The 12900-nt window shown below is 39.3% G+C and overlaps 1 protein-coding gene across 2 annotated transcripts in view; it reads left to right on the top strand.

Annotated features, from left to right (window-relative positions):
* Positions 1–12900, top strand: part of MELK (maternal embryonic leucine zipper kinase) — a 71749-nt gene that overhangs the window by 31758 nt on the left and 27091 nt on the right. For both annotated transcript variants that reach the window (XM_025281733.3, XM_025281732.3), the window contains 3 exons: positions 4755–4823; positions 6362–6460; positions 12038–12124. In XM_025281733.3, the coding sequence (XP_025137518.3) occupies positions 4755–4823; positions 6362–6460; positions 12038–12124 (255 nt within the window). The remainder of the gene's footprint in view (positions 1–4754; positions 4824–6361; positions 6461–12037; positions 12125–12900) is intronic.

The following is a 12900-nucleotide window of genomic DNA, read 5'->3' on the forward strand; positions in this document are numbered from 1 at the left end:
CTCGCTGGCTTCTTGTGTTTGCCTGCAATCCTTGGCAGTCCTTGGTTTACAGGCGTGTCACTCCAGTCTCTGCCTCTGTTTTCATGTGGCCTTCTCTCCTGTGTGTTTGTGTCTCTGTGTCCAAGTGCCCCCTTCTTATAAGAATACCCCCCAGTTATTTTGGATTTAGGGCCCAGCCTAGCCCAGTACATCTTAACTTGATTACTTCTGCAAAAGCCCCTCTTTCCAAATAAGGGTGCGTTCACAGATTTCAGGTGGACTTAAGTTTTGGGGGGACATTGTTCAACCCTGTGCAGTTGGTATCCAGAGAGTAAGCAGTAGATGATTCTGCATCCAGTCAGCATGAGCAGAGACCCTCTGGAGTACATGGAGGTTCTGACCCGTGAGCAAGACAAAGGACACTTGAGGCTGTGCAGGTTGTGATTGGAGACTCAGATCATGACTCTCTGTGATCAGTGTAAGTAGATAGTAGAGTCCTAACCCCAGGGTGTGTCTATTTTCTACGGGACCCTGGTAAGAGTAAGCTATGGTATTTAAGCTACCAGGCAAATGATCAGTTTGCCAAGAAAGAGAACGTGTCAGGTACCCAGGGTTTGAATCATGAGAGACATCTGGATGCAGGAATAAGGAAAAGCTGAGATAAGAGAGTGGGGCCAGCCAAGTCACGGCCTGTCCTGTGTGACTTGATGCTGAGTCCCAGCAAGGTGGCTGAAGCATCTGCAAATCCCCCCTTCCCAGGAATAAGCCTGAGCCTAGGCAGCACTGAGCCTTCAGTGCTTGGTGGATGAAGGGTGGTAAGGAAAAATGAATTAGAGGCTTCTCATTACAATTCAGAAACAAACTGTCAGCACCTGACATTGGCATGTGTTTAGGTGCCCTGGCAAGGCATAAATAGGCATGGGATCTCCGGGTAGTAGTGAGTTCTTTAGATAAAGGAGAATGAAAAATTTAATAACATTAAATGTCATTTGTAAAATGAAAGCTCAATGCCCTTCCTAGGAAACACTTTGTAGGTCAACCTGTCTGTTCTCATCAGAGAGGCTGAGTAAGAGGTTGAGTTGCTTTAACATTAGCACCTTTTCTTTTTAAATAAATTGCTTGATAACATTTCTTTGAAACTTTGACTGTTTCTTTAACATAATCAAAGTCCAGCCTGTCATGTAGGTCTCAGATTCTGAGTGATCTGTACTGTCCATTTCTCCCCTCACCTTTAAGCTGGACTGATTCCTGTGAGAATTGTGTCCTAGACAGTTCATAAGGACAGAGAATGCAGTGCTGCTGCTAGTTAATGGCTTCTCCACCTACCTGCCTCTACCGTTCCAGCCTGGTTCAGTTATTGCTGGGTGTGTGCGTGTGTGCGCATGTGCATGTACGTACATGCCTGCGCATGTGTGCGCATGCCCTTGTCCGGGGAGTTTGTAATTTCCTTGGTTCTGTCTCACTGCAGCAAAAATTTGAAGCAACGGAGGGACCAGTGTTACAGCTCAGTTTTATTTGGCAAGCAAAGGAAAATACATCCTCGAGGCATGAGGGCTGCTGCTGCTGCTGCTAAGTCGCTTCAGTCGTGTCTGACTCTGTGCGACCCCATAGACGGCAGCCCACCAGGCTCCCCCGTCCCTGGGATTCTCCAGGCAAGAACACTGGAGTGGGTTGCCATTTCCTTCTCCAGTGCATGAAAGTGAAACGTGAAAGTGAAATCACTCAGTCGTGCCTGACTCGTAGCGACCCCATGGACTGGAGCCTACGAGGCTCCTCCATCCATGGGATTTTCCAGACATGAGGGTGGGCCGACCCAAAAGATGCGAAGAGAAGAGAGGCCAGCGCGGCTTAATTTTGGCTCCTCTTTTTCAATGTTTTTTCTCTTCCCCCTGAGCCTGCCCTGTGTAAATTGGGCCAGCCTGGAGGGCTGTTTGTTTCACCTGTTTGTTTCTCCCGTCCTTGGACCTTCCTTTGTTCTGTTTTCCCGGGCTTTTCCCTTCTTTGTCCTTTGGCCACCACCGTCCTGGACTACTTTTTCCTATTCTAACTACCTAACACCCGCATCTCCCTGGACCTGTAATAGATTTCTAATTCAGGATCCTTATTCAGGTAATTTTGTCTTTGGTTAGTTTTGGGGACCCTCTGGATTCTCTCAGACTATGTTCCTTAGTCCCCCATAGTTATCACAAACAATTGTGTGATGAATATTACTATTCATAACAGTAATAACTTTTTTATGCCAAATTATTTGCTTAGGATAAATTGCTAGGAGTGTAATTGCTGGATCAAAGATATTTGATCTTGAATGCTTTTTATACGTATTTCCACAGTACTCTTCAGAAATGTTTATACTCTCATTGTATATATAAGTACTCTTGCCCCTAAACTCTAACATTGGATAATTTTTTTTGAAGTTTATCCATTTAGATCATATTTTTGTTTAAATTAATTACTTTTTATTACTAGATTAGTTGAACATGTTATCATGTTTATTGACCATTTAAAAGCTCTTGTTTCTGGAATTATGAATATTCTTTGTCCATTTTCTTTTGGAGTATATGCTTTTATCCTATTTCTTCATTTATTCAACAAATATTAATTGAGCACCTTTTATGTTAGGGCGAGACAATGTTCTAGGTCAACAGTATAGACAAAATCCCTGTGATTTTTTAAAGAGTTTATATTCTAATGTAAATAGAATACATTAGAATATTTTCTAATGTATAAACAAATGTATGACATATTTATAAACAAATAAATATGTGTTTATAAACAAATAAACATGTAGTATGACATTTAAACAATGAATATGCTGGGTGTGTGTGTGTGTGCACAAAATAAATAAATATGTAGTATGACATATAAACAAATAAATATGTAGAAAATAAGCAAATATGTAGTATGACAAGTGGAGATAAGGACTGTACAGAAGGTGCCTTGAAAGGGCGGTAGAGATGATGGTGCATGAGGATGCTATTTATATAAGGATGGTTTGGGGAGACCTCATTGATACCACTGGTATTTAAGGGGAGACCTGAAGAAGGTTAAGGTACAAGCTCTGCTGATATTGAGGAAAGCATGATAGTGGCGGGAACAAAGTGTGCAAAGGACCTAAGGCAGGCCTGTGTTTGACTTGTGGCATGATCATAGTTTGATGAGTGAGGGAGAGAGTGAGGAGGTGAATTTGAGAGGTAGCAAGGAGTTGGGCCTGGAGCCAGAGTAAGGAATTTGGATTTCATTCTGAGTGAGATAGAGAGCCTTTGAAGAGTTTTGGATAGTGAAGTGACATGACCTGACCAAATGTTTTGAAAGAACATTGGTGCTGATAAGTAGAAACTAGACTGTGGGGAGCAGTGAAGGGCTCTGGAATACTATCTGGGAGCCTCTTGCAGTATATCAGATGAAAGAGCCTGGAGGTGTGGGGCAGGTAGTCAGGGGTTTCTGGATAAAATAGAGAACCAGTAGATTTGCTGATGGTTTGGATGTGAAGTGTGAAGGAAAGAGGTGCTAAAGATGGTCCAAGGTTTCTTCTTGTTTTTGTAAAATATTTGTTTATTTATTTGTCTGTGCTGGGTCTTAGCTGCCACACTCAGGATCTTTGATCTTCACTGTGGCATTGAAGTTCTTTAGTTGCAGCCAGCAGGATCTTTAGTAGTGGCGTGCAAACTCTTAATTGCAGCCTGTGGGATCTAGTTCCCTGATGGGGATTGAACCCAGGCCTCTTGCATTGGGAGTGTGAAGTCTTAGCCACTGGACCCCCAAGGAAGCCTATGATCCAAGGTTTCTGACCTGAGGAGTTGCCATTTGCTGTGAAGGGGAAATGTTGGAAGAAGAGGATTGGTGGTGATCTGTGAGAGCTCTTTACATGATAAAGTGGGTTAGTCTTTTGTCATTTAGGTGGAAAGGCTTTTTCCCTACTCAATTTGTTGTTAATTAACTTTGTTAGTTGTGTTTTGCTGTACAGAAATGTCAGCTTTTAATTTTGTCATCTGTTAATCTTTATAGTTTTTGGTATTGCTGTCATGTCTAGACAGGTTCTAAAAACGAATCACCGATGCTTTCAGTATTCTCATGGTTTTGTATTTGCATTTAACTCTTTAATCTGGGTGGAATTAATTTTGATGTAGATTGTGAATTACAGTTCAATCTTAATTTTCTCATACAATTAACCTGTTGTCCTAGCATCATTAAACAGTTTGTTCTCTGCTAAGAGAGATGATTCTGTCATTTCCTTTGAATTGGGAAAGGGGGGTGTGTGAAAGGCTGTGTGAAGAGGTACTGTTCTACATGTATTAGTGTTTAGCAAGCCCCAGTCTTGTTTTGGTTGATGACTTAGTGACTGTAATGTCTAACAGGTTATAAACATTTGTCTCCTGAGTCTCTTCCATTCCCTAAACGGGTGGCTTTATGCAGTGGTAGTTCTTCAGTGATAGTGAATTCTGCCTCGTAGATGATATGTGACCTGTTTGTAACCACAGCCTGTGTCCAATTACCAAATATGCTTTTCTGTGACCTAATTTTGTCAACTGACAATTCTTCTGGGATTATAAACTAAAATTTGCTTTAGCAATATGAACATTGACTACAGTGTATACTTCTGGTCACTAATAATACTGTGGATTCCAAAGGCCTGTAAGATATATGTTTGCCATGTCTTAAAGTTGGGTGAAGTCTTCAAGCTTGGAAGTAAATCTCTAGCATGTTGTTAACTGTAGAAATTTTTGTTAAGGCTGATTGAACCTAAGTCTCTTTAATGCTTTTCTTGTTTTTTGTAGAAAGGGAAATATGACGTTCCAAAGTGGCTCTCTCCCAGTAGTGTTCTACTTCTTCAGCAAATGCTACAGGTAATCTTTGTTATTTATTTTTAAATAATAGAAGTCTATTGCAGCTATTTGATTTTAAGATGTCTGTGGTGCTACTACATTTGTACATCACCTTTAAAAAATTCTATTCATTATATCTATTCTGCAGATATTCTCTACTAGTGCTTTCTTTGCAAATGCAAATTTTTTTTTTTTTTTTTGGCCATACCATGTGGCATGTGGGATCTTCCCTGATTAGGGATCGAAGCCCCATCCCCTGTAGTAGAAGTGTGGAGTTTTAACCCCTGGACCTCCAGGGAAGACCTACATTTTTTTTTTAAAGACAGCTAATATATGTCTTTGGTGATTTGGTTTTTCTTCCCTTTTCTTGAGAATTGTCAGTTTAATTAGCTCTTGCTCCACTGTTTTCTGAGTTCTTGCTCCATTCTTTGTATGCTAGATATATAGTGGATATGGAATAAATGCTTGAATGAGCTGATGTACAACTGAGTGGGCCCTTGATCTAGTGCTGTGGTTCACAAACTTTAGCATGTACCAGAATTGCCAGATGGGCTTATTAAAACCCAGACTGCTGGGCTTCAAATGGAAAGTGTCTGATTCTATAGATCTGGGGTAGGACTAAGAGTTTGCATTTCTAACAAGCTCCCAGATGACACTGATGCTGCTGGTTTGGGGGGGCCACATTTAAGAATCACTGATTTGGTGTAATGATCTCCGAAGGTGAAAGATGGGAGTGCTGAAGGCTAGTTATCCTCCCTACCGATCAATAGGTATGCCACCTAACCTGGTTCTGACCTGAAAATGGGGATTCTGAGCTTGTCCTCACTGCTACATAGTGTTATGTGGATAAAATGAGATTAATAGGAAACACTTTGAAAATATGAGTACCTTATTAGTGCAGTATGTTTTTCATTATTATGTATTTCAGTTTTCCATCTATTAAGCCATCTCTGCTTTTTATTCAAAATTTACTTCAAGCTCACCCACCTTGATTAAGTAGGCCAGACCACCAAATCTCCATAATGAGATTGAAAACACCTCATCCTTTCTTCTAAGCTCCCCAAAACTTAATCTGTGTTGATTAATTTTCCTTTCCTCACATTTGAAAATTACAAATGGAAAAGAAAGGTATGCTTTTCAACTTGTTCTATGTGATTGTAAGCTCACCAGAGGTAGAGATTGCATATTCAGTGTGAATGCCCTGCATTGTGGCTGCTTGAATATTAAATTGGTGAATATTTCCTGTGAATAGGTTTTCCAGCAAAAGACTATTACATCATACAATAGATTGACTGAACTTCATGAATAATGTCCATACCAATGAAGTTCATGTTTGTTAAACATTTATCTTCTAAGCCGTGTTGGTTGCTATAGTTCTCTTGCTTCTATTCCCTTTTTAAAAGAATTTATTCCAAGGCCATTTTAAGGTCTTTGACAGCATTTTTGTGATGATAAAAGTTTACATCTGTTCTGATGAATTTTGAGTTCTCAGGAGAAAAAGGTGTTCTATGCTCTCTATTTGAAATGTTAATCTCCAGCTACCTCTCAATGGCCACTAGGTGGACCCAAAGAAACGGATTGCTATGAGAAATCTCTTGAACCACCCCTGGATCATGCACGATTACAACTGTCCTGTTGAGTGGCAAAGCAAGGCTCCTGTAAGTAGAATTAAAAAACAAACAAACAAAAAACTTTGTGTGGATTCAGGATGTACAGTGATGTGTTCTAAGTATAAAAGAAAATATATTTTGTAGGCTTATTCGTCAGATTGCTGTTTGGGAGACTGTAACTGAATTATACATTCACCTGTTAATCTCTCGGACAGTGATGCCTAACCAGGCCGGCACATGAGAATCACAAGGACCTTAAAAGTGCCTGTGCCCCCTCCCACAACGATCAGTGGATATTTAAAAAAGCTCCCAGGTGTCTCTCACATAGTCAGGATTGTGAACAGTGCTCTGAGAATCTTGGGCGGGTTACTTAACTTTTCCAAACCTGTATATTCGTCTGTAAAAAGTAGGTTAAACCTGTTCTTTGTCTACTTCCCAGAGTAGTTACGAGGTTGCAGTGGTTCTCATACTTTTAAGTCTGAGGCCCCCTTTATGCTCTTAATATTAATGTATTAAAATATTTATTTGATTCACTTAAAAGTAACAGTACTATACCTGTTACAGTTTATCACAGATAAATATTTTTATGAAAAATGACTATTTAAAAAATAAATGTGGTGGGAAGAATAGCATTGTTTTACATCTTTGCAAATTTCTTTAAAGTTTAGCTTAAATGAAGGCACTTGGATCTCACCTGCTTCTGCATTGTCTGTTTTGTTATGTTGTTTTGATTGGAGATCCTCCAGGGTCTGTAGACCACACCACACCCCGAGAACTGGTTTAATATATATATAGGAAAGAGCTTTAACACAGAGTGCTATGCAAGTTTAAGCAATTATATTAACAAATATTCCTACATTACTGTTTTAAAAATATTTTTTAACAAATGGAAGTTTAAACTTGATAAAAATGTGAGCTTTACTAAAGAATATGTGTAATTGAAAAAATTATAGTTAATTTAAAATATTGTTAGTTTTAGATATACAGCAAAGTGATTCAGTTATGCATCTATATATATTTAAAATTATTTTCCATTATAGGTTATTATAAGATATTGACTGATAGTTCCCTGTATTACAGAGTAAATCTTTACAGTTTATTTTATGTAAGGGATAGCCACATTTTGTATATTAATGAACTATTGCTACATTAAAAAAAAAACAAATTTAGTGATTTAAAACAATAATAATTTACATTTTCTGTGGATCGGTAATTCGGGGCTCAGCTGGGCTGTTCTTGTGTGGGTCTTACCTGAGGTCACTCGTGTGGCTGCAGTCAACTGGCGACTCTAACATGGCTGGATTGTGTAAGATTCACTCAAAAGACCAGCTGTTGGGACTCCCCTGGTGCTTCAGTGGTTAAGACTCCATGCTTCTATTGCAGGAAGCATGGTTTTGATCCCTGGTCAAGGAACTAAGATCCCACATGTGACATAGCATGGCCAAAAAAACCCCCAGCTGTTTATGCTGGTTATTTGTTGGTCACATTGTGTCCGCAGGCTGCTCTGGGCTTCTTGATATGGTGGCTGGATTCCAAAAGAAGCAAGAAAGTGGGCAAGCCCTAACACTCAAGCATTTTTCAAGCCTCTGCTTTCATTGTACTTACTAATGTTTGGCCAAAGCAAGCAACAAGGCAAAACCCAGAGCCAGTATGAAAGGCGTAGGCATCAAAGTTGGTACAATTCTTATCCCCTTTTCATAGACAAGGAAATCAATAAGTTAAACATAACTATTTAAGAAATATAGTGAGAAGAGCAGCACTGCTTTATGTCTTTGAAAATTTCTTTAAAGTCTAGCTTAATAGAAGATACTTGGGTATTCATCTGCTTCTACACTCTGTTTTGATACATTGTTTTGGTTAAAGCATATGAGGAAAAGGTAGCCTCACACAGGTGTGTGGTTAGAAAAACATTTTAATGCTTTAAGGAGACGTGTTTTAATAGCCTTATCAGATAATTAGGGATGTTTTTGGTAATCTGAAATGTCTACAGTGAAGTGGAGTTTGTGCCTGGGTCAACAGAATAGTTTGGAGACACGCCACATTGTAGACCTGATACAGCTGTAGGGTATTTGCTTTCTGGAAGAATCACACCAATAAATATAAATACTTGGAAAAATAGGCTGTTTGTTTTTAACCCCTTCTCACTAGTCTATCCCCTATTAGGACCACACAGCCTGATCTGAAATCCCTCCTGATTCTCCTGTGATTGTCAGTCTCTGAAATTTCTCTTCTCCCTTTTTCCTTTCACCCTTTAAGACATCTTCAGTATCTACTGAGCAAACACAATTAGAGCAGCAGCTTAATGCTAATAACTGAGAGCCTACAAACAGCAGAACGTATGCTCTCCTAGCAGTGTGGCAGCAGGGCCGGGGGGCTATGCTGTGCCCCTTGTGGGATGGTGACCATGTGTGGTGCCAATGCCTGTGTTCAGCCATTGGGGGTCATCATTTCTCCATGTGTGGGAGGGCTCTACATGTCTTCTCGGCCGTGATCCTTAACAGGGGAGGATATGCTACTGTTTGCAATAGAATAGATGCCAAAATGAAGAAAATCTCTAATTTCAACAGCACGAAGATTATTTTAAATTGGGGCATTGTATAAAGTAAGATACATAGTTTTGAGGTTTTGAGTGTTCTGAAAATGTATATGATTTCCCTTACATATTAGTATAATAATTGCTCATATATATTGAATACCTACTATAATAGAAAAGTGTGCTGTTATAGTACTATAGTATAATAATAGAGCCCTTAGGATACTACCCTTAAGGGCTTTATGTTTTTAACTCTTTTAATTCATTTAACCCTCATACAAACCCTCTGAAGTGGGTACTGTTATTGTCCCCATTTGCAAATGAAGCAGTTGAACACAGAATCATGAGATAACTTGCCCAACATCAAATAACTAGTAAGTGTAGAACCAGGATCTTAACCCAAACAGAAGGGCTCCAGAACATAATGGATCTGACAGGTCAACAGTTGAAACTCAGGTCCTGTATTCTGTGTAGCCGTAGCCTCTGTGATGAGCGTTACTTGTCTGGTTTCTGTTGGAATAGCTATTGGAACAGAGTCTCAGAGAGGTGGCATTGTGGTGTGGTAGGAAGAACCCTAGGCTAAGGGTGAAAAATGCCCATCTTGGGCAAATGGCATAAATTTTTCTGAGTCTGCATTTTCTCACCTCTAATGTGGGTATTCTAATGTCAGTCTCTTCTGTATGTTTGGATTATGTTTTGTCATTTATAGAGAGCTTTAAATGTAATGTCATTCATCTGTTACATCTGCCTTACTGAGCTATTGCAGGGATCAAATGAGTTATATACAGGAGAGCTATAAGGGATTATTGCTTTTTGAAGTATTCTCTTGTCTGCCTCAATATTGTCTTTCATCAAGGGTGAGCTATAAAAAATAATTCAGATTTACTTGGATATTTAAGGTAGAGATGCTGTTCTGTAACTGTATGCATGTTCTCCTATCATTTTCACACGTAGCTGTAGTACTCAAGTATTGTATCAAATAGAAGTTATATTCAGTTCCATTTTCTGCCCTACTGAACAGGAAATGTAGTAGGCACGGATAATCCAAAATAATTGGCTAGCTTTTGGTACACATTTTTGTACTTAGTTTAACTGGAGCGTGTGTGGCTGAGAATTCAGAGTACTTAAAGTAGTGAACCTTTTTGAAAAACCCAGCTTGAGAAACCATATTTTTCAGACTTTGGTGTCTTGTCCCACTCTTTTCATTCTTTCCAGTTCAAGAGCCTAGCAAAGAAGATCGCATCTCCTTCCTACTCTTCCTTCCTTTCCTCCACATACCCTGTGGTAAAAGTACAGAGCAAGAGGCTATGGGGGAGAGGTTTTTGTTTTTATGAGAGTAACTTAAGATCATGGTGGGAACCCCAGAAATCCTGTCTTTCATGCTTAAGCAGTGGTATCAACAAGAAGATACCCAGCTGAGTTGTAAAGTGTCCCAGCTTCTGAGTCTGAGTTCTTCCTGAAGTGGGAATCTACAGTTAGGGGAACTGCTAAGGTCAAAGCATCACAAGGAAAACTTACTTATGGCATTGTTGACTTTCCTAGAACCATCAGTATGAACCTTTGTGGTTGACTTTCCTAGAACCATCAGTATAAACCCTTGTGGTCTCTGCGTTCTCCATGGCCCGTGAGGTACAGCCAGTCATACAGTCGTTGTTTGTGCCGCCCCTGTAGTTTCATGGTGGCAGCATGGTTTTCCCTTGAGTCTGTTCTGACACCTGTGGTGTCCAGAACAAGGAGGGTCATGATAGTGCTCTGCCTTCTGCTGGGCAAACCTCTCCTGGATCTTGAGGGTCAGTGACAGCTTGAACTATATGATCAAAAGAAAGGACCAAAATGGTTGGGAGGAGTTAATCATTGAAACAGTTGTTAAGGGGACTGGAAAAGAGAATGCTTGGAGAAGAAAGTTGTTGATAATAGGAATATTCAAATTTATGAAAGGCTTTTATACCAAAGAGGAAATAAAATTAAGACTGTTAGTAAAAATAGTTAGCCATTTTTTGAGGGCCTCTTTGTGTAGTATTCCACATAGCTTGCATGTGTTACATGGCAGGTGCCATCTCTATTTTACAGGTGATGAAACTGAGACTAAGGGTGGTGTAATAACATGCTCAAGATCACACAGTTCTTTTGTGATATAATGATTAAAACCAAGGTCGTCTACTTCTAAAGCCTGTCAGCTGTTGGACTGTAGCGATTCACAGTGGGTAGGAATCAGAAGGAGACAAATCTTAGGCGACGAGGAAGAAGCTAACCATCCCAGCTATTCTAGAGATGAAGACTAAGTAGAAAGTGAAACCTCACTTACTGGGGCTGTTGTGAAGTGAATTCTTACACTGGAAATGTGACTTTATAATTACATTCCTTATAATTCTCTTCCTGTGTGATTTTCTGAACTCCTGTTGCAGGGACAGGCCAGACCCTACCTGCCTTTTCATTCTCAATGATCCTTGTTTGGTTCTGAGAACCTATTTCTGGTCCCATCTCTGGTGAGGTCTCATTCTGCAGGGGTCAGACTACTTGGATCATTTCTGTCCTTAATCAAAATAATGTTTAGAGGCAGTATTACTTCTTCCTTTTAACAATTGTGCTTTGCCAGTACCTTCATCATAATGATGATTGTGCAGCATCTGTGGCACCATCAGAAGGGCTCCTTGGATTGTGCTAAACCCAGACATAACCTGGGAAACTATATGCTACAAGTCTGACCCACTCTTTACCCAGTCTCTTGTGCAGCCCCTAGTTTTCGATGCCTAGATGACTGCTCTTTGATGCAAATGTTGGTCCCTGTCTTGCAGTAGGGGAGGAGAATAGAGTCCCTGGGCTGCACAGCAGAATTGTAGCAGTCGATCAGATGATGATGGGGACATGAAAAGCTAGGAAAGAGAGCTCATCACCTTCTTGAACTACTTATTGTTATCTGCTTATATCTCTAAAAATTGTGGAGGATGTTTATTCTTACCTAAGAGTTTGACAAACTCATGTTGTTTTTACATGTTGGTGTTTGATTTTATAAGGTAATTATGATAATTTAAAGGTTTCAAAACCATATATATTTTATTAATGTTAATAAAATCGATAAAATTTTTTTCTAGCTTATTCACCTTGATGAAGATTGTGTAACAGAACTTTCTGTACATCACAGAAACAACAGGCAAACTATGGAGGATTTAATTTCACTGGTAAGAAATACAGCATGAATTTGAAAGTATTATCTTTTGTTTCATCTTTTTTTGTTGTTTTATCAGTACATTAAAAATAGCATAGCATTTTTCAGGCCTAAGATTTTATCTTGGGTGAAAATACTGTATTGTACTTAGTTTATGTTTGTGTATATTTTCAACTCTTTTCTGATATCTGCTAGATATCCTCTTTAGAAATGAGGTTGAACAAAGAGAATTACGGTGGGAAAAAAAATTAAGAAACAGATCAAACGAATCCAGAGAATTTTCAGAGTTCCAATTCTGACAACTTTAAATTCTTTAACACAGAAGTGTGATTCTGCTGTAGCAATGAGATAAACACAAAGCAGTTTTCATTTTACCTGAAAGCATCCCATTAGCATGACATCATCCCCAACATTATGGATCAGATACATGTGATTTCTGGTGTTGGGTCATTTTTAGCCATTTTAGATGCTTAATCACTAGATCCTGTAAGTAGTTTCTCCTGGAAACAGAGGCTGTCTCTGAGTACAGTCTGACATGATGGCAGGGATCACACCCAGCTTACCTCCTGGTTCACTACCATGTCTTTCATCACCTATGAGTTGTGTTTGCTTTTTCCTCTTTTCTAACTTGAAAGGTAAAGACCTTAAGCAGATTTTTTTTTTAAAGAACTAACCAAAGCTTTGCTAAGCCACAATTTTTTTCAGTGAGGAGATACGAAAGAATTCTTTTGAATGACACAGTAAGTCTTTTGAAAGACAATTTCAGACAAATGGAACATATCTGGAAAA

Source organism: Bubalus bubalis, chromosome 3 (genome assembly GCF_019923935.1).
Source record: "Bubalus bubalis isolate 160015118507 breed Murrah chromosome 3, NDDB_SH_1, whole genome shotgun sequence".
NCBI lineage: Eukaryota > Metazoa > Chordata > Mammalia > Artiodactyla > Bovidae > Bubalus > Bubalus bubalis.